General features: G+C 39.0%; 1 protein-coding gene across 1 annotated transcript; it reads left to right on the top strand.

Moving 5' to 3' along the window:
• Nucleotides 1-18,234: 18,234 nt before the first annotated feature.
• On the top strand, nt 18,235-19,038 carry LOC133815392 (uncharacterized). Its single transcript, XM_062248239.1, has 2 exons — nt 18,235-18,766; nt 19,004-19,038. Exons 1-2 carry the CDS (start codon nt 18,235-18,237, stop codon nt 19,036-19,038), a joined length of 567 nt encoding a protein of 188 aa, XP_062104223.1.
• Nucleotides 19,039-21,944: the final 2,906 nt, after the last annotated feature.

The raw sequence follows: 21,944 nt of genomic DNA, 5'->3' as shown, positions 1-21,944 counted from the left end.
AAATGATTGATTAATTTGGTCATCTTATTAAAATATATACATACAAGTTATGTGATTTAGAATTCCATAGTCTAAATTATTTTAGCTATATGTGTATAAAATGAATAATCTAGACATGTTTGCTGTCTAAAGTTCTTGTTTGAGAGATATTTGGTTCAAGAAGGAATCAATTTAAAACATAAAGGGAGTTATAGAAACAAATAGGTTTCTAAAATTAACATTCAAGAAAATGTGTTTATCTTGAGTATTGAAGTGTGAATATAGCAGCGAAGTTGACTATGGTCAAACTCACTATTTTGATAAAGGTGTAACTATTTTATTCAAACTATAGCTAGCACAAAGTTTGAATGAAATTGTAATGCCCCAAAATTCCTAATAAGGTTGAGGACCTTGATTAGGAGGCCGGGAGTGCCATAATTGATTTATTATGTTATTAAGTGATCATATGCATGTTTATGTGAATTATATTATTATATGATGATAAATGCATACATATGGGTTTATTTTAATTATAAGGGCATTTTGGTAATTTGGCCCGTTGAGGGCGTGATTGTGTATTTTCGTGCATGTGGGTGAGTTATGAATGGTACCACAATATATGTGGATTTGTTCGAGCCTTTCGGCATGAGACGATCATGAAATGCAAGTGTTCGGTTTGGTCATAACGGGTTTAAGTTCGGGGTTTGGGGTGAGTCTCGGGGTGATTTTAATGATTAGAATATTACCAAAAATTAAAGGGTAATGGGATATGATTTATTGGTATGTGAGAATATTGAGAATAGCGGGAATTGGAGGGTGTTAATTATGATTAACGAAATAGGTGCGAAATGACGATTTTGCCCTTGGTGGCTATTAAGGTTTTATTTTGGACTTGAGGGCATTTAGGTCTTTTCACCCGTAAGGATTTATATCAGCCATTAAGGCTGTAGAAGCTTCCCAAAAACAGAGTCGCACTTCCCTTCTCTCCCGATGGTTTCTCTTCCATTTCTCTTTGAATTTTCAAGCTCTCTTTTGAGGAACCAAGCCAAGGAACCAAGCCGTGATAAGCTAGGGTTATGCTCCACCATTGAAGAGGGTGTGTTGCTGAGATTGAGGTGAGGTTTTAGCCATTAGAACTCTTTCTTTTGCTCTGTTTTCCTAGTTGAGTTTTAGCTGGTTTTTGGGTTGGAAAGTTGGGAATTGATTGGAGTTTTGGCTAGGGTTCTTGGGGTTGTGGTGCCTTGGACATGTGGAGGTGGTATTTGGGTTCATTTGGGATTTAATTTGATGTTTGGAAGCTTTTGGTTTGGGTTGGAAATGGTGGACTCGAAGGAAGAGGTCTCTGAGCATTTTCTAGCTGAAGGTAGCGCTACAACGCCTAGTATGGGGCGCTACAGCGCTACCTGAAGGGGGTGTTGGGGTGGTTTGGTTATGTGAAGAGCGCTAGGGCGCTATGAGGGTAGCGCTACAACGCTACCCTGTTTCTTCAAAACCCCGTTTTGAGTGTTTTTAAGGGTTTTTGGCTCGGGGTTTCAATCCTTAAGGCTCGGGATCGAATCTACTCACTGTGTGGGTACATTTCGAGGTCCTGAGAATGTGGTTTAGATCAAGACCCTATCTTTGTTGATTTTCATTAATCAGAGATTGTATTTGGTTATGACTAGGTGACTGCTAAATGATTAAATGATCGATCGTTCTCAAGGGTCGTTCTTGTTCTAATTCTCGCTCGAACCAGAGGTAAGAATACTGCACCCCATATATGACATGCATGGTTATTCTTGATGCATGTTGGATGTTTAACTGTGATGCATGTAATGCACGAGAAACATGTGATTAGGACATGCCGTGAATATTGGATACAAGATTGGTCAGAGCTTGAGTCTCTGCGTTTGTGCATGATCATAATTATGCTAGCAACTGTTAAGTAAGCATGCTGAATGCCCTACTTTTGGATATTTGACATATGGTATATATTGATAACATTGATTACTTGTGCATGGCACTAACTAATTAGTCAGAATTGGCAAAGGTGTCAGTATCAACTGTGAAGCTGTGACTCATTAGTCAAGTTCGACAGTGGTACTGGGCACTGGTCATACAATGCTGACTCATAAGTTAGGAACGGCCTTAGTGTGTTCAACGAAAGCCAATAAAGATTAGATCTAATCGAAATCTGCGTCAGATGACTCAACAAGAGCATTAATACTGGATCGACCTCAAGTTCGATGAAAACTAAAAGCGCTTGTGTGACTTACCCATCAGTCACTCATCTGTTTAAGCTAGTGACTACCTATCAGTCACTCATCTGTTTAAGCTAGTGAGTACCCATCAGCCACTCATCTGGTTAGAGCCATCGCAGGAAAGCCCAGGTAACGGTTTCGTTACACGGCCATGGGCACTGAGCCCCATAGTGACTTGCTTGTCAGCCACTCAGTATGTTTAACAGAACCTCAACGTGATATTCACTCATCTGTTCAGGGCTATAAGCTTTATATGATCATTCTGATCATCATTTGCATGGCTTTGGGTATTGAGCCCCGTAGTAACTTGCTTGTCAGTCACTCAGTATGGTTTACCAGAACCTCAAGTGTTAAATCACTCATCTGATTAGGATCGACTTGATAGTCATCCAATCAGGAGGGCAGGGTTTCTTATCCTTGATTCCCCAGTATTATATGAGTTTATTTTCATGCTTAAATAGAGCTATGTTTGCTAGGCATGCCAGATATGATTTGATATCATGAAATGAATGTTCATGAGCATATTGAGTTTTCTTACTGGGCTTCTGCGATCGGGTGCTATGTGGTGCAGGTGAGGCAAAAGAAAGCTAGATTATCCTTGAGTTGGAGAGCTTAGGTGACGATGTGTACATATGCAGCTGCTCAACTACCATGGCTGAGGTTTGAAGGAGAGGAACTAGGGTTAAACCCTGTTTTGCCGCTTAGATCGGCTAGTTGTAAATATTTTCCTGTAATAGACCTTTAAATTATATTTTTGGGATCCCAATGTATACAGTAAACGTTCTAATGAAACGTTACACCTTAACCAAAATTTTTAATCCCTAAACCGCTAATCATACTTAGTTACACAATTTTGGCCAAATGACTCGATTAGCGGGTTTAACACTGTTTATAAGGCACACCGTAACGGTCCCTGGAGTTTAGGGCGTTACAATTTGGTATTAGAGCCTGTCAAGGTTTATGGGTTCCTGAAGACAAGCTGGGCATGTACACTCGTCACTGAAGATAGCTTCACTCAGGGAATGGTAACTATTTCTGTAGTTATGTGCTTAACTGCTTTAATTGAATGTAAATGCTTTACCTGCACATTTTATTAGGGAGCATGAGATTCTGATAGAGCCTGGTTCTTACTAAATGATTATATGCTCCGTGAATATTTATATGAATGTGATCATATGATTATCTGCTCCATGAATGTATATAATTGTAATATTTGCATGTTGGAGTTGGAAGCATGGTGTGAATGTTGGAAGAGCAGGAATTATGATTGATGTGTGAATGCCATGGGCATGTTTCTAGCACTGCAAGTGGTTTGTGAATGTGGTGTGGTAAGATTGTTCCCATGGGGAAAGCTCTTGATATGCTCATCATGATTAATGGGCCAAGTTATTGACTGCAGATTCAATCAGCAAGTTTATATTCAAGGCAGATCATGAGGCCTGGTGGTGGTTATACAGAGGCTGGGAATTACAGCCAGGGTATCAGTTCTTTATCTGCTCCTATGAATTTTTAGCAGATGTTTACAGATTTGCAATGAAGATTGCAGAGGCATGAGGAAGAGATCAAGTGTCTGAAGCAACATCGGAATCTATTGGGGAGCACATCTTCCTTTGTTATGCCAGGAGAGGCACCGGCTTTGGCTCAGCCTAGGGTTGAGAATAGATGGGAATTTCTTTGTGGAAGATTCCAGGAGTATTACCCTCCAGTCTTTGAGGGAGGCCTAGATCCATTAAGAGCTGAGCAATTGATGGGCATGATCAGTTCCATTCTTGATAATATGGGACTGGTAGGTCACGATAGGGTGGCTTGTGTGACATTTGTTTTGCGAGATGATGTCGGACGTTGTGGGAAGTAGTATCCCAGACACGAGACACAACTGTGATGGATTGGAAAGAATTTGGGCAGCTATTCAATGAAAGATATTACTGTGATGTAGCCAAGACTGCTAAGATGAATGAGTTTGTGAATCTCGTTCAGGGAAATGCATCAGTAGCCGAGTATGTTAACAGATTTGATGGGTTAGCCAAGTTTGCTTTAGACATGGTACCCACAAATGTAGCTCGGAAGGAAAGGTTTGTTCAAGGATTGAATCCTGGAATAACTCAGGGCATTAGAGTTGCCCGAGTGCATGAAGTCTCTACCTATGCTCAGGTGGTAGGGAAGGCTCTTGCCGTTGAGAGCATAAGAGAGCATGGAGCTCAGATAGTGGTATCTCCACTTATTGGAGCAAGCAAGAAGAAAAGCTGGAAGACTTATCCAATATGCACTCGGTGCAAGAGGCGTCATCTGGGAGAATGCCGAGCAAGGGCATGTTTCTCATGTAAAATGTTTGGACATCGTAAGAAGGATTGCCCAATGCGAAGGAAGGATGAGCAAAAGGGGATAGATAGCTCGATTCCAACTCGAGTGTTTACTCCGAGGCAGTAAGAGTCTGAGACCGAGACTAGTTCCTCGGGGGTAGCAGGTCAACTTTTTGGTCCTGATTTTTATTTTGTACTGACTGACTTGGTGCCATGCTGTTCTTTATTTGTTGCATATAGAGAAGCGTAGAGTTGATATGCAGATCACATGGTTATGTTGTGATGGAAAAATAATATTGTATTGGTGATTTAAGAGATCAGGTGAATTATTGTGGAAAGGCTCATCAGTGGTTTCCATGAGTTGGTTATGACTGACTGGTTTTAGTATGATCCAGGGTATGGATTGGTTAGACAAGTGTGGGGAAATTTTAAATGGCAAGGAAAGTATAGTAACTCTTGGACTTAAGAGTGGAAAGCCTTGTGACAGTTGGCACTGTGCATGGATTTGATATGTTTATGACATCTGTGGTGAGAGCTAGAGTTTTATGGCAGAGAGGTGCATGGAACTCTTAGCTAGTGTGGTGGATACCACTTAGACTGTGTCAGTGAAGTCAGGATAGACTGGATTAGGCTGTGAGTTCTGGATGGGCTTCCAGGAGGTTTGCCAGGGTTTATCTTATATGGAGGGATAGTATGGTAAATGAATTGGAAACAGGTTTTTAGGCACTGTTTTGAATGGCTCAGCAGAATTGTAAGATTTAAAGGACTCAGTTATTGAGTAAGATGGAAATCTCTAAGGTGAATCTTGGATCTGGTTAGTACCAGTTAGAGACCAGGGAGAAGATTAATCATAAGATTATTTTATAACAGATAAGAGCACAGAGAGTGCTGAGTTATGATTTGAGGATTTGTTTAATGCCAAGTGTTTGTGAATAAGATGAATAGAGCATTCAAAGGCTTATTTGGATGGGATTTGTGATCGTCTTGGATGATGGTATTGTGGTGTTTTCTCTGCTGAGATTCGCCAAGGTCAAGGAACGCCTCGGTAGGCAGAAGTTTCCTTGGGTGGTAAGAATATTACAGGTGCCTTGGGAAATAGTTCTGAGTCTTCTTGCAGATCAGAACCAGTTAGTAGGTTGTTATGACACCTTGGTAGCAGGAGAAGTGATTGCTTATGCATCATGTTGGTTAAAGGATTTGACCAGAATTGGAGTAGAGTTTCTGGTGGGCCAGGTGGCCAGGTTTATGCTTAAGATGACTATCTCAGAAAAAAAAAAGATGATTAAGTGAACCACAGATAGAGAAGATTGAGGAGAATGTCTTAGCTGTGTTAGCTAAGGATCATTCAGTGTCACGTATGAAGTTATTGAGGTATAAGGATCAGATTTGGGATCCGATGGACACTGGGATTAATTGGGAGATTATGGCTGAATCTTGTGTTATTATTCTATTCTCTTCATTCAGGCATCTTGTAGTGTGTTAGAGGTTGAAAGATTTATAGTGGTGGCCTGAGATGGAGAGGGGCGTAATGGAATGCGTGATAAAGTTTTTAACTTGTTAACAGGTCAAAACAGAGTATCAGGAATCAGCAAGGCCATTGTAGCCTTTGAGTATTTTATAATGGAAATAAGGAAACATCGTGATGGGTTTCGCGGTGGGATTGCCCAGGATAGCGGGTCAGCATGGATTGGTTTGGGTTATTGTGGACTAGTGTTTTAAGTAAGTTTATTTTGTCAGCAGGGATGAATAACACAGCTGATCAGTATTCAAATCTCTTTGTGAAAGAGATAGTGTGCCTTCTTGAGAATTCAAGGTCTATCTTATCAGATGAAGACTCCATTGTTACTTCCTGGTCTTGGAAGGGTTAAGGAAGGCGATGAATACATATAGATGGAATTCAGTGCAGATTGTTCTTCTTAGACTGATGGTAAATCAGAGAGAGAAAGAGAGTTATCCAGTATTGGAAAGATACCTTATGAGATGAGGTATGTTGAGAATGCTTAACACCAGTTCATTGAAATGAGATGGGTGAGGTGTTGATTCTGGATCACGTGATGGTTCAGGGGATCATTAAGATTGTTAGAGGTTGGAGCGTGAAATGGAACGTGGAGTAAATGGAAAAGCTTTACTGAAATGAAATGTAGGAACGTGGAGTTCCAAGTGGAAGAATGTATCTTCCTTAAAGTATCACCATGGAATTGGGTGAGGAGTTAAGGGCAAGCTAAGCCCTAGATTACCTTGGCAGTTTGAGTCCTGGATAGGATTGGTTAGGTTGATTTTGGATCAACCTTATCTTTGTCACTGTCAGTTGAATACAATGTGTTATGTATTTCCATGCAAGGGACATGGGTTAAAGGAACTCATGAGTTGAGTCATAAGAATCTGAAGGTTAAGGTTAAGTATTCCGGTAAGGAATAACCAGTTCAGATTGTAACAAAAGCAATAAGGTTCTGAGGAACATAGTGTACCTTGAGTTAAGGTAATGTTACAGAAATAGCAAGGTTGAAAGAATGACCTGGGAAAATTGGAATCAGTTGTGTAGAATTTTTATTCCGGGCTGTTTCGATAAATTTCGAGGACGAAATTTCTGTAAGGAGGGGATAGTTGTAATGCCCCAAAATTCCTAATAAGGTTGAAGACCTTGATTAGGAGGCCAGGAGGGCCATCGTTGATTTATTATGTTATTAAGTGATCATATTCATGTTTATGTGAATTATATTATTATAGGATGATAAATGCATGCATATGGGTTTATTTTAATTATAAGGGAATTTTGGTAATTTGGCCCGTTGAGGGCGTGATTGTGTATTTTCGTGCATGTGGGTGAGTTATGAATAGTACCACAATATATGTGGATTTATTCGAGCCTTTCGGCATGATACGATCATGAAATGCAAGTGTTCAGTTTGGTCATAACGGGTTTAAGTTTGGGGCTCGGGGTGAGTCTCGGGGTGATTTTAATGATTATAACATTACCGGGAATTAAAGGGTAATGGGATATGATTTATTGGTATGTGAGAATATTGAGAATAGCGAGAATTGGAGGGTGTTAATTATGATTAACGAAATAGGTGCGAAAGGACGATTTTTCCCTTGGTGGCTGTTAAGGTTTTATTTTGGACTTGAGGGCATTTAGGTCTTTTCACCCGTAAGGATTTATATCAGCCATTAAGGCTGTAGAAGCTTACCAAAAACAGAGTCTCACTTCCCTTCTCTCCCAATGGTTTCTCTTCCATTTCTCTTTGAATTTTCAAGCTCTCTTTTGAGGAACCAAGCCAAGGAACCAAGCCGTGATAAGCTAGGGTTATGCTCCACCATTGAAGAGGGTGTGTTGCTGAGATTGAGGTGAGTTTTTAGCCATTAGAACTCTTTCTTTTGCTCTGTTTTCCTAGTTGAGTTTCAGCTGGTTTTTGGGTTGGAAAGTTGGGAATTGATTGGAGTTTTGGCTAGGGTTCTTGGGGTTGTGGTGCCTTGGAAATGTGGAGGTGGTATTTGGGTTCATTTGGGACTTAATTTGATGTTTGGAAGCTTTTGGTTTGGGTTGGAAATGGTGGAATCGAAGGAAGAGGTCTCTGGGCATTTTCTGGCTGAAGGTAGTGCTACAGCGCTACCTGAAGGGGGTGCTGGGGCAGTTTGGTTCTGTGAAGAGCGCTAGGGCGCTATGAGGGTAGCGCTACATCGCTACCATGTTTCTTTAGAACCCCGTTTTGAGTGTTTTTAAGGGTTTTTGGGTCGGGGTTTCAATCCTTAAGGCTCGGGATCGAATCTACTCACCGTGTGGGTACATTTCGAGGTCCTGTGAGTGGGGTTTAGATCAAAACCCTATCTTTGTTGATTTTCATTAATCAGAGATTGTATTTGGTTATGACTAGGTGACCGCTAAAGGATTAAAGGATCGATCGTTCTCAAGGGTCGTTCTTGTTCTAATTCTCGCTCGAACCAGAGGTAAGAATACTGCACCCCATATGTGACATACATTGTTATTCTTGATGCATGTTGGATGTTTAACTGTGATGCATGTAATGCACGAGAAACATGTGATTAGGGCATGCCGTGAATATTGGATATGAGATTGGTCAGAGCTTGAGTCTCTGCGTTTGTGCATGATCATAATTATGCTAGCAACTGTTAAGTAAGCATGCTGAATGCCCTACTTTTGGATATTTGACATATGATATATATTGATAGCATTGCTTACTTGTGCATGGCACTGACTAATTAGTCAGAATTGGCAAAGGTGTCAATATCAACTGTGAAGCTGTGACTCATTAGTCAAGTTCGACAGTGGTACTGGGCACTAGTCATACAATGCTGACTCATACGTCAGGAACAACCTTAGCGTGTTCAACGCAAGCCAATAAATATTAGATCTAATCGACATCTGCGTTAGATGACTCAACAAGAGCATTAATGCCGGACCGACCTCAAGTTCGATGAAAACTAAAAGTGCTTGTGTGACCTACCCATCAGTCACTCATCTGTTTAAGCTAGTGACTACCTATCAGTCACTCATTTGTTTAAGCTAGTGACTTACGCATCAATCACTCATTTGTTTAAGCTAGTGACTTACCCATCAGTCACTCATCTGTTTTAGCTTGTGACTACCTATCAGTCACTCATCTATTTAAGCTAGTGACTACCCATTAGCCACTCATCTGGTTAGAGCCATCGCAGGAAAGCCTAGGTAACGGTTTCGTTACACGGCCATGGGCACTGAGCCCCATAGTGACTTGCTTGTCAGCCACTTAGTATGGTTAACAGAACCTCAAAGTGATATTCACTCATCTATTCAGGGCTATAAGCTTTATATGATCATTCTGATCATCATTTGCATGGCTTTGGGTATTGAGCCCCGTAGTGACTTGCTTGTCGGTCACTCAGTATGGTTTACCAGAACCTCAAGTGTTAAATCACTCATCTGATTAGGATCGACTTGATAGTCATCCAATCAGGAGGGCAGGGTTTCTTATCCTTGATTCCCCAGTATTATATGAGTTTATTTTCATGCTTAAATAGAGCTATGTTTGCTAGGCATGCCAGATATGATTTGATATCATGAAATGAATGTTCATGAGCATATTGAGTTTTCTTACTGGGCTTCTGCGATCGGGTGCTATGTGGTGCAGGTGAGGCAAAAGAAAGCTAGATTATCCTTGAGTTGGAGAGCTTAGGTGACGATGTGTACATATGCAGCTGCTCAACTACCATGGCTGAGGTTTGAAGGAGAGGAACTAGGGTTAAACCCTGTTTTGCCGCTTAGATCGGCTAGTTGTAAATATTTTCCTGTAATAGACCTTTAAATTATATTTTTGGGATCCCAATGTATACAGTAAACGTTCTAATGAAACGTTACACCTTAACCAAAATTTTTAATCCCTAAACTGCTAATCATAATTAGTTACACAATTTTGGCCAAATGACTCGATTAGCGGGTTTAACACTGTTTATAAGGCACATCGTATGGAGTTTAGGGTGTTACAGAAATAATGAGAGATGCATGCATAATTAAAGAAAATGATTCAAAAATGGAATCACTTCTACATCTCAAGGGATGACTCAAACTCCCTAAAGAGATTCATGGTTGATGGTAACTTATATTAATACTAGTTGCTCAAACTAGTGTTAGATTCAATATGTAATAACAAGTCAACTAAGTGAATGCGTATGCTTAAAATTGTCCCATCTGAGATATATGTACTAAGTATTACTTATTTGAGGGTTAAAACTGAAATGTTTTTTTAATGGAACTTAGTTTTGAGATGACAAGTATCTTAAGGATAATAAGATACTATAATAGTTCCATCTATATGGACTTAGAGGTGGTGTCACCTCTCATGAGAATTGGGAATTCATTCTCAAGAAAGTCCATGAATGGAATGTGCACATGGTCGTTAAAGTTGCAAAGCGAGAAAAGTGGTTCTCAAGTGAGCATAAGAAAGGTGTGTGCATTATCACTGGTTTGTTATTAAGGAATAGAATGCTTCGGCAGTCGAATTTAACAAACTTTGTGATAATTACACTAAGTTAAAATTCAAGTCGAAAGAAATTTTACTTTATGTACTAATGCAATGGTTTCTATAGAGAGAGTAATTATTTAATCAAGTGGGTGAATATTATATTCTTAATATAATGTTTGATTGATTAAATAAGTATTACAAAAGAAGTATCATTTAATCTAGTGGGAGAATGTTATATCATTTATTAATAATATAATTTTAGATTAAATAAGTGTGAAAAATGAGTTTGTCATATTTTGTAACATAATTTGAGAGTTATAAGTTTCTAACATACTTTTGGAAGTTACACATTTTACAAAATCATCAACCATTAGTAACCTCTGAAAGATCACCTATTAATGTGTAAAATAAAGAGTTACACATTTTCAAAGGGAAATTTGAGATATGATGCATTAAATAAGGGTCTTGTAACAAAATTATTCTAGCCTATGTGAACATAACCAATTTATGCTAGTATTCCCATTGTTTCCTAAAATGCCCCTAACATATGAAAGACCCTCACCCAAGTTCCCCCCGCCCCCTCTCTTTCACGTCCAAGCTCACCCTCACTGAAGTTCCCTCTTCTTCTAATTCCAAGATCTAAATAAAAAAAACAAGGCAGCCACCAAGATTGAATTGATCCAGTCGAGCTTCTGAGGTTGTGTTTTGGGAAGTTTGAATCCTATCAAGGCAAAACAACACTGGGTTTTGGATCTAGAGGAAAAAAATTATGGGTAAGTATATTTTTTGTAAATGTAGTGATTAAACTTGTTTATTTACATTGCTTTAAGTATTTCAAACATATCTGTATCTGTTTTTTGGATTTTTTTACTGTTTCACGGTCGGATTAGAACTGGGTTTTTCTGGGTTCTTTGTCTGCCTCGATAAGTTTCGATGAAACTCGACATGACTTGATGGTCCTCGATGTACCTTGACATGCCTCGATGTAGGTTAGGAATGGACCACCTCGATTGTCCATGGCGGACCTAGATAGTAACCCGAAGTGTCCTATAGATGACCACCTCGATTAACCTCGATATTACTCGGTGGACCTCAACATGTAGACAAAATTTCCCATACTTGGCCACCTTGATTATCCTCGATTTTCCTCGATGGACCTCAATAGGGACCCGAAGTGTCCTATAAATGACCACCTCAATTAACTTTGATGGTCTTCGATGGACCTCGACATGTAGACAAAATTTCTCATACTTGGCCGATTATACTCGACGGTCCTCGATGGACCTTGATTTGATTCAATTCATGGCCACCTCGATGAGACATGATTTTCCTCAATGGACCTCTACATCTTGACCTTGATAGAACTCAATTAAAATTGATGGAACTTGATATTTTGTAGTTTTTTTATGTTATTAAATTTTTTACCTTTTTTTGTCAATACAGATTCAACTGTTTCTATATTTGTTGCATACAATGGTGTTTATGTACTATAATATAAGGATTAGATTTTCCGAGATGCTAAAAATCAAGTTCTCCCTTTGGAGAAGAGTGACGTACGAGCAACTGGTTGAAATTTTGTATGATGAGCTTGAAGTGGATAAATGTGTGTACGAATTGAAACTTGAGGTCCCGTACACATGCCTCTCATAACCCTTCATACCTACCGTTATTAAAAAAGATAGGCAAGTTTGTGCATTCATGGGCTTAGCATCGAAATCTATTGAGAAGATGATTGCTCTGCATGTAACATTGGTTAAGAAGGATTTTTTAGGATATGCTTTAGCCTCTCCCAACGTTAATAAATAAGCTTGATTTGAAGAGAACATTTCTCCCTCATGTCATGGTTTCAGAGGAACTCAAAGTGAGGTTGCGACATTTGTTCCAGAGACAAATCCATACGTTATTGTCCATGATGATATCCCTGTTAGAGGTTTGCCACATGTTCCTGACATAGCGGAGTACGAGCCATATGGCTACGATCCTTATGTCAATGACAATCCAGTTTCTTATCCAGCAGTAGTTGATGGGCCAGATATTAGGGCGGATTTGCCAACATAGAGTTCAGATGTTAAGGTAGTTGAGGAGTGCAGAAGAGAAGATCGACAAACACCTGGGACCAGCAGTAGTCATCCAGGTCCAGGTAGAACTGAAGATAGCAATATATGGAGTTCTCCTTTGGACTTAGGTGAAGATCGTAGAACTTGGAGTTCTCCCATGTTTACCAAAGAAGATATAGAGGCCTCACATTGAAATCAACCTTCCTCAACTGGCACATCTTCAGGAGAATCACACCTTGGCAAGTTCTTTCATAACAAGCTTGAATTGAAAATCAAGGTGGCCATCTTTGCGATGAAGAATAATTTTAAGTTTATGGTGAAGAAATCTGGTACTGATGTGTGGTACATAACCTGCAAGGATCGTGATTGTGGTTGGAGATTGAGGGGAAAGAAAAAAATGCGGTCTGAAATGTTTGAGATTACGGTCTACAACAATGTACACACTTGCTCACAAGAAATCCGAGAGAAAGACCACCGTCAAGCAGCACCATGGGTTGTTGGCTACCTAATCAAGAGGAAATTTGCTACTGATGGTACTCGGTACATGGAAAACAACATAAGGGAGGACATGAAGCACCATTTTGGGGTCAAAATTGTTGGGGTTTTATGCCCTAATTAAAACTCAAATTCTTTGTAATCTCATTTTATTATCAATAAAAGAATAGAAATCATTTTTTGACTTGGTTAATCACTTTGCTCACATGTTTTATTTTCATGATTATTTGTTTAATATAAACTTCTATTAAATCCCGAGCTTATAACTAATCTTATTTATAGTGACGTAATCACAGTGGAATATAAATATGATTATATGTTCAAAATAAGTTAGTCCTAAGATTAGTCAGTGCACTGGATTTACACTGACTTGTCAATCTACGATATGATCTACTTACACATTACAGTGTTATGTTCTTTCCAGAACATTAGCAAAGTAGATAAGATCGGATGTATTTGTTACATCGGACAGGACCGATATTGACAGTTGATAAGATAAGTAAACATACCGTTATTATCTATTCTAGTCATATCATATAGTTGACCATAGGTCAATTCAATCTCAATTCTGAGTGGTTAGTATTCTAACTGATTGTATTATTTGAGTTCTTTGACTTGTTCGTTACCAGCTTACCCTACGGACTAGCCCATACTTACATCTTGGGAACTTGGTAGTATAATTGAGTGGGAGTGTTAATCATAGATATGAACATCTATAGCTTCTGATGAAGAAGTGAAATGATGGTTTCCTTTTAGTTTGGTTCAAGGTGTTAAATGATAGAGATCTCATTTCAGTAATTAAATTAGTTTACTGAAATATCATTTACAAGGAACTAAGTGTTTTAAGGATAAAATACAATGAGGGGTAAAACGGTATTTTTGTCCTATCTCATTGTAGACCGTCTATAGAGGATTGAGTGACAATTATGGTTGTAACAATGGATAATTAATAGTGTATCTATATTTGTTATAGAGCGTTCTATGAATTCAAGAGTGCAATTCCAAGTCTATAGTGGAGTCATGAGGAATTAATAAGTTAGTAAATTTATTTGTTAGATTTATGATAACTTATTGGAGCTTGATTTCATAGGCCCATGGTCCCCATTGTACCTTGGATAAAATAATCTAGATAGTCTCAATTAATTGATTTAATCATCAATTAGAATTATCAAAGTTGACCAGGTCAATTTTGGATAGTTTGACAGAGTTGTGTAATTTTGAGAAGAAAAGAGAAATTATGGCAGATTTATTAATTAAGATAAATTGGTATCTAAATTAATAAATAAATTTAAATCAAGGTTCAAATTATAAATAATTAATTTGATAAAGGATTTAAATAATTATTTATTTAATTAAATCAATAGAAAATAATACAGACCTTGATTTTAAGTCCAATGGGCTTATAATCAAATGGGAAATTTCACGGGCCTATAGCCCATGATAATTTCGACCTAGGGCTTCAAAATTGCTGTTATTTTATTGATTTTTTAATTAAATTAAATGGCCTAATTGAGTCTATAAAAGGAGTGCTTAGAGAGAAGTAAAAAAAAAAAAAGTTTGATAAGTCACAAGTCAGATTTTCTAATAGTTTTAGATTCTCTCTAAACACAAGTCCTTTTCTAAGCCACTTTGTTATTTTCTATTCTTCTCTTTATATCTATCTCATGTGTTGAGAATTGCCCACACTAATCTAGGTGGTTCTAAGGATACATTGGAAGATCGTGAAGAAAATAGAAGATCGGTTCAGTTTCTTGATAATACTCTGCGACAGAGAGGATGCAAGAGTTAGAGAAACTGAAGGAAGGACTCTTTAATTCCGCTGTGTACACTGTAAGTATTATATTATTTGTTTCTCTTTGAATTCAATTTTAGAAACATGTTTTAGGCTATCTTGTATTAATTTTTTTAATATTAGATATACATGAAAATAAATAAAGATCCTGTATAAGCCTAATCCAACAGAAATGAGCTATGAGAAGGCATGGAGATGCAGAGAAAATGCACTTATGTATGTTAGAGGAACATGTGAGGATTCATACTCCAAGTTACTTGGATACCTGTGCCAGTTGGAGTAGAAGAATCCAGGTACAATTACTAATTTTATAGCAGAAGATGGTCATTTCTTGTATTGCTTCCTTTCCCTTGGTGTTTCTAGAAGGGGATTCCAGTATTGTCGTCCTATCATTTGTGTGGACGACACATTCTTGAAGAACAAGTATGGTGGTGTTAACATCCTCCTAATCCAAGATCGTTACATTGTGTACTTTAAATAGTGTCAGACTTGCTAATCAAGTCATTTGGTTATAAACGTGTAACTAAGGTTAATGTTAAGGGTTAGGGTTAAAAATTTTGGTCAAAGGAAACGTTGACTTTTCATTTGAAAGTTTCATACATACATGGGATCCCAAAATATTACAAACAGATGTTTAAAATGGTATATGCAAATCAAAAGTTACAACTAGCTGGCCTAAGCGGTAAAATAAGGGATACAAGCCTAGTTCCTCTGAGATATCCTCGGCTGTGGTGGACGAGCAGCTGCATATGTACACGCTGCCACCGAAGCTCTCCAACTCATGCCTGTTCTAGCTTTCCTTTTCCCTTACCTGTACCACATAGCACCCGTGAGCCAAGGCTCAGCAAGAAAACTTAAACATGTGCATGAACAGTAAATACAGATTCCAAATGCATATCTAGCATGCCCAGCTATAATAACCTATTCATGCATGCATACAATTACAAATAAATGATCATTGGATCATTCTGGGGCCCGCTGCTCTGAATAGTTGACCATAGAGTCAACCCGGGGCCCTATGTCCTAGCTATGTGACCATAGAGTCACTTGGAGCCCTTGCCCTTAGCTCTGAGTAACTAGCAATAGAGCTAGCCGAGCGTTTTGTTTTCCAACGACTATAGGGTTGACCAACGTAATAGTACGTCCCTAATTGGGCCTAAGACTCTCGACCAGCGCACAGCGCGCTATTGCCGCCCTTGACTAATAAGCATACTTCAGATAACCAAACAATCAAATATAGATACAGATAAGCATACTTCAGACATTCAAATAACCAAACAATCAAATACAAATACAGATAAGCATACTTCAGACAATACAAGCATGCATACATATAAATCATGGTATCTTAACCAATTAAACACAAACACAGTAATAACCATGTTCCTTAACGGGGTCGAGCCCGACCTATGCAAACAAGGCAAGCATTCATTAAACAATTATCCAAACACGAGGCATTTGAGCATAACCTAAATAACATTCACTCTCAGAGGGCCGAGCCCTAATCATAGTTATAATCAACAACCGGGCCAAGCCCTAACCACATATATCACGTATTGGGTGCAGTTTTCTTACCTTAGGTCCGAGTGCAAAGTGTATTAAGAATGACCCTCGAGCATGATCTTGATCTCGATCCCCTAGCGATAACCTAGTCACAACCAATAGAGAATCATGTCAAAACAAGCGAATAAAGGCTTCCAGACTGAGTCACAGCCTCCAGGACGTTGAATTCTACTAAACCGAGTACTAGGATCGATCCCGAGCCCTTAGGTTTGAGTTCCCACACTCAAAAACCCTCATGAGGCTCAAAACCCTTCAAGCGTCGCGACTCAAAACAAAGGAGCCACGACCCGCCCCAAGTTAAAGAGCCCAAGCTCTCCTCTGATTTGACACGCGTCGCGGCGCGCCCTAACAGGAGTCGCGGCTCAAATGGCCCGAAGGCATCTGCTTCATTTTCCTATTCATGAGAACCGCGACGCCCCAAGAACAGGGCCCCAACTCGCCATGAAAACTCAGAAATTTCTCTGTTATCTTCAAGCAAAAACCCACCAAAAACCTATCCAAACATAGCTAAATCTCAAAAGTAATGTTCCCAATCGATTAAGTAGCTCAAAACCATCAAAACCCAAATAAAAGCTTGGCCGAAACCCCACAGAATTCCCAACTCATAATTGAGTTTCTAAGACTCCAAGAACTTAACTAAAAACTAGAAAACACAAAGATTTAGGGCTAGAAATCGTTACCTCTTATGCCCCAATCGATGGTAAGTCTTTCCCCAAGCAATATCGAGCCTAAGCTAGCCTCGATTCTCCTTGAACTACAAGAATTCCCAAAAAAATTGAGAGAGAAAGTGTGTAGCCGAGAGAGAGAGAGAGAGAGAGAGAAAAGGAGAACATGTTTTCCTCTGTTTTTGGTGTTTTGTGAGGTTTACTTAGATACTAAATGACCTTAAGAAAATCCCGAGGCTCGGGGTACCAAAAATGTCCCTGGGGAAAAAATGGTCAAAACTCTCGGAATTCCCTTCTAATCTCACTAATACCAAATATATCCTCAAATGTTTATTCCTGTTGCCCGATAACCCGGTAATGTACTAGATATCCAAAATACCCCTTAACTTTCCCCGAGTCAGGTATTAGGTCCCATTGTGACTTTCCCGCTAACTTGCTCCCTAGGATCGTCTCGTGCCGAGTAGCCCAAATGTATCCTCATAATAATGTGATCTCACACATATATCTCATATATGGAAAATATACCCATAATGGGCTAAATTACGAAAATTTCCCTTCTAATAAGAAACAGACCCACATGCATATTTAATACACCTTAACATGCATATCTAGTCATATTATCATATAACTCACATAATCACATATTTACACACATATATATCACATAAAAATTTAGTTTCCATAAATTGCCATCCTGGCCCCCTAATCAAGACCCTAAGCCTTATTAGGTAATTTGGGAAGTTACAGTGGCCACATGCTCTGTGTTGTTGCGTTGGATGCGAACAACCATTTTTTTTCCAATTGTGTTCGGACTGGTGGACAATGAGAACCATAACTCTTGGACTTATTTCATGAGAAAATTGAAGGTAGCCATATAGGACGTTGACAACCTAGCTTTTGTATCGGACAAGCATGCCAGCATTACTCATGCTTTTGAGGTTTGTTCCCAGATGCCTACCACGGTGCTTGTTACTACCACATATGTATGAATGTGGTGGAAAAATTCAAAACCAACCACTGTCAAGACATAATGGGATGTGCAGCGTATGCGTATTGAAAGGCATAATTTCACAAGTTCTTTGAAAAGATTAAGGTAATTGATCCTCCCATTGCTCAATATCCTGAGGGAATTGGTTTTGAAAGGTGAACTTGTGCTTATTTTCCTGGAAATCGATACAATATTATGATGAGCAACTATGCAGAAATCTTTAACAATAAAACCAAGGAGGCAAGGAGCTTTCCAGTTGCCACTTTTCTTGAAGTCATACGATTCACTCTACAGACGTGGTTTGCCGATAGGCGTAAAAAAGCAACAAAAGCAATAAGTGTGTTAGCACCCCTGATGGAGGCAGATTTGAAGCAAATGGCTATGAAAGAAAATTTCTTAGATGTCCAAGTCCTTGGTCATTATGAATTTCTTGTGGTTGATGGTGATGGTGAGATGAACTATGACACAAAATCATGCTCATGTTGCATGTTTGAAACCATTGGGATACCATGTGTCCATGCATTGGTTGTAGCCATAAAAATGAGCATAAACATCTACTCATTGTGTTCCCCTTACTACATAATCGATTCATGGAGGGACACTTATAAGGAAACTATTTACCTTGTAGGTAACGAGGATGAATGGGTGATCCCTGATCACATCAGCGATATGGTTGTTGGCATCCTTATTGAGAAAAACCCTATAGGAAGGCCGAAGAAGAAGAAATTGGGTAGGCCGAAGAACAACTGCTATCCTTCTAGTGGGGAAAATGTCGTCCAACCACATAAGTGTAGCAGATGTGGTGGTAGGGGGCACAATAGGAAGTCATGTAATGCTAGGCTTTAAACATTGTCATATAATTGTGTTGTTGACTACTTAATTACTTGTCTATCATCACATTATCGTGTTATGCAAACTTCTAGTGTATGAATTGATGTCACTGGGATATTGCTGTTATTTCATTTAGGTTCCTCTGCTATTATTTTGTTGGTTTTGTTCTAAATGAAAAAAAAAACTTAGCAATTTTTTCCATCTCTGCCTTGACACGCCTCGATGGGGCCTTAATGTCTATCGAGGTCTGTCGAGGTATCATCAAGGGCGCTATGTTCATTGCTTGATTTGGCCCCATCGAGGCTCATTGAGGTAGCATCGAGGCCCATCGAGGCCGCTATGTTCATAGCTTGATTTGGCCCCATCGAGGTCCGTCGAGGTAGCATCGAGGCTTGTCAAGATTCGTCGAGGCTTGTCAAGGCAATTTTATTTTAACACTTTGAGGGTCCTTAGAAAGTGTTGTCGAGGCCCATCGAGGCAATTTGTTTGACCTATTGATTTTTGTCGAGGCAGACAAGTTTATGTGATTTTAGTTGTATTTTTTAATACTAGTGAAAATTTTGGGTCAAGCCTAATCGAGTTCTATCAAGGCAGAAAATTAGTGACATTTATTTCGAGAATGTACAAAAAAATAATGTTCACCCATTGAACCATATACAAAAAAATATCATCACGGTGCCAATGTTTGAAAGATTAGGTCCACACACCATTTGGTTATGAGAAGCTGCATGTTCGCATCGGTAACAGTATCGAGTGGTAGCTTGGCAATCAAATGCTCGATATGTTTGATGGCAAACATACCATAATCCCAACGGCATATAATTGATTTTTTGTCAATTATAAATAGATTTTGTATAATTAAATTCAATAAAAATATTTCAAAAACCACTAATTAAATAGGGGAATACCTTGTCCTAGTCTGAGTCACCTCCTTAAGGCCGAGACGACAGTACTGGAATGGCTTTGGTTTCTGGCCAGGTTGCAACTAGAGCTCCTCATGGTCGTCAAACAAGCCAGACATGTACAACAACGAAGATATCAATAAGCACCAAGGCTTAATGACTTCTGCCAATAAAGACTGACTAAGCACGGTATGGTTGGAATCATATATGTTAATGCGCCACAATGGAATGGACACTTCAATGGCGAATGCTGTGCTTGTGGTATGTGCAAGGCAAAATATACTTCATCAACACCTGTCCAGGATATGATGTATTCATTTGGGTTGCCCTTCAACAATTTAAGCACGTCCTCATCCCATGTATACTTCTCACCGATCTCCTTGAAATGATTCCAACAACCTAGGCACACCTGGGGGAAGGTGGTGTTCATGATAGCAGCATCCTGTCGAAATGCGGCATGATAAAGTGGCGTCAATGGCGCAGCATGTGCAGAGTGACATCAATATGCTAAAAAAACATGTAAATTTGTCACTTGCATCAATATGTTTAAGGATTGAATATAAAACATAATTGTAATTTACATACCGAATCCCAAAGCCAAGTCTGAATGGTGTGCAACTGCAAGAACCATGCCATGCCATGCATCCCAATATGGAAAAATCGATCCCTCTTGTTGCAATCTTCCCGATTAGCCACTTATGGAAACTCTTCTCTTGTTGCTGGTCCCACTTCCTCAAATGGTTCATAACTGGTGTCTATTTATTTGATCTTGGCCTCTTCGTAGGGTCGGTGAAGTCATCATAATACTCAGGCTTGCGTTTCTTCTTGATAAATTCAAGGCCAGCTACCGCCTCAGGTTGTAACACTCATACACTAAGACTATCGGCATCACTGGCAACAACAGATGTATGGGCCTGTGGAGTGGAAGGTGGATCATCGGGCTCATAGTCATGAAGCATAACCTCTGACTCTGTATCTGAGTGTGGGTGGGTGGGTCGACTCTATTCCCTGGACCGATCAAAGACCACTAAAATCAACTGCGCCAACAGATCCATGATCGCAGTCTAATTCTTAAGTAAATTCGTCTAGCCTTCCTCAACTCTCTAGAGCCTCTGTACCAACTGCGCATAATCATAGTGGCCGTCCTCAATCCTCTGGACCCTCTGCATCAAGTGCTCATAATCAAGCTGGGCAACCTGACTAGAGGAGGGTGCAGCGACATGTGTAGTACCCTCCTTAACCCTCGGGACATCCTCGTAAAAATAGAAGCTGCCTTTGCAACCTCCGCCAGCTTCTCTGCTTCCTTCTCAGGCTCTACTTCCTCCACTGCAGTCTCAGCCTCCACTACAATAGATCCCAACTCATGGAATAAGTGACCATCAATGTCTGGGAGGCTATTGTAGTACTCTACCTCACCGAGATGTGGCTTCATGTTTAACACCCAAATCGTGACAACCACTAAGCGGTGGTTGTAGTATAATCGGGCGATCGATCCACAAAGAGGTAACTTAAACTCAAAAGATTAGTAGAAAATAAGACAAAAATTAGTAACAAGAAATAAATAAAAAGATGGAAATGAAAAGAGATTTGAGATTTTGGTGTTGTCTTTTTGATGAAATGATAAAATGAGATAAGTGAAATAAAGGTAAGATGTAATTAAGAGTTTGAGAAATGGAAAGGTTTCAAGAATCATCCATATGCTTGTTTAGTTACTTGGTTACTTGATTTACAAAAATACACAAGTAAATAGTTCACATCCCAACATTTACTTGGAAAATCTAACATTAAAGTCCATATTCTTTTATAACAAAAGTCCATTTGAGTTATAAAGTTCTTTTACTTTACAAGCACAATGTTAATCTTATGAAAAATCTAAAAATGACAAAATACCCATGGGAAATAATGCAATAGAAGATTAGACATAAAATTATGTATCAATATTACTTTTATTAATTAGAAGCACATAGAAAGAGCATGACTAATCCTATATACTATTAGCATAAGTAAATAAAGATAACAAAATAGAGATGGAGATGAAAGAACATAAATAACTCAAATATACTACATTAAGAACATAATAAATCAAAGTAGCAAAATAACATTACTAGCATATGGAATCATCCCTAACCTTCCTAGGAAGATTATGCCATTATGCTCATGATTCTCACAAAATTC

This window comes from Humulus lupulus, chromosome 2 (assembly GCF_963169125.1).
Source record: "Humulus lupulus chromosome 2, drHumLupu1.1, whole genome shotgun sequence".
In the NCBI taxonomy this organism is placed as follows: domain Eukaryota; kingdom Viridiplantae; phylum Streptophyta; class Magnoliopsida; order Rosales; family Cannabaceae; genus Humulus; species Humulus lupulus.
This window is presented reverse-complemented; position numbering and strand designations above follow the sequence as displayed.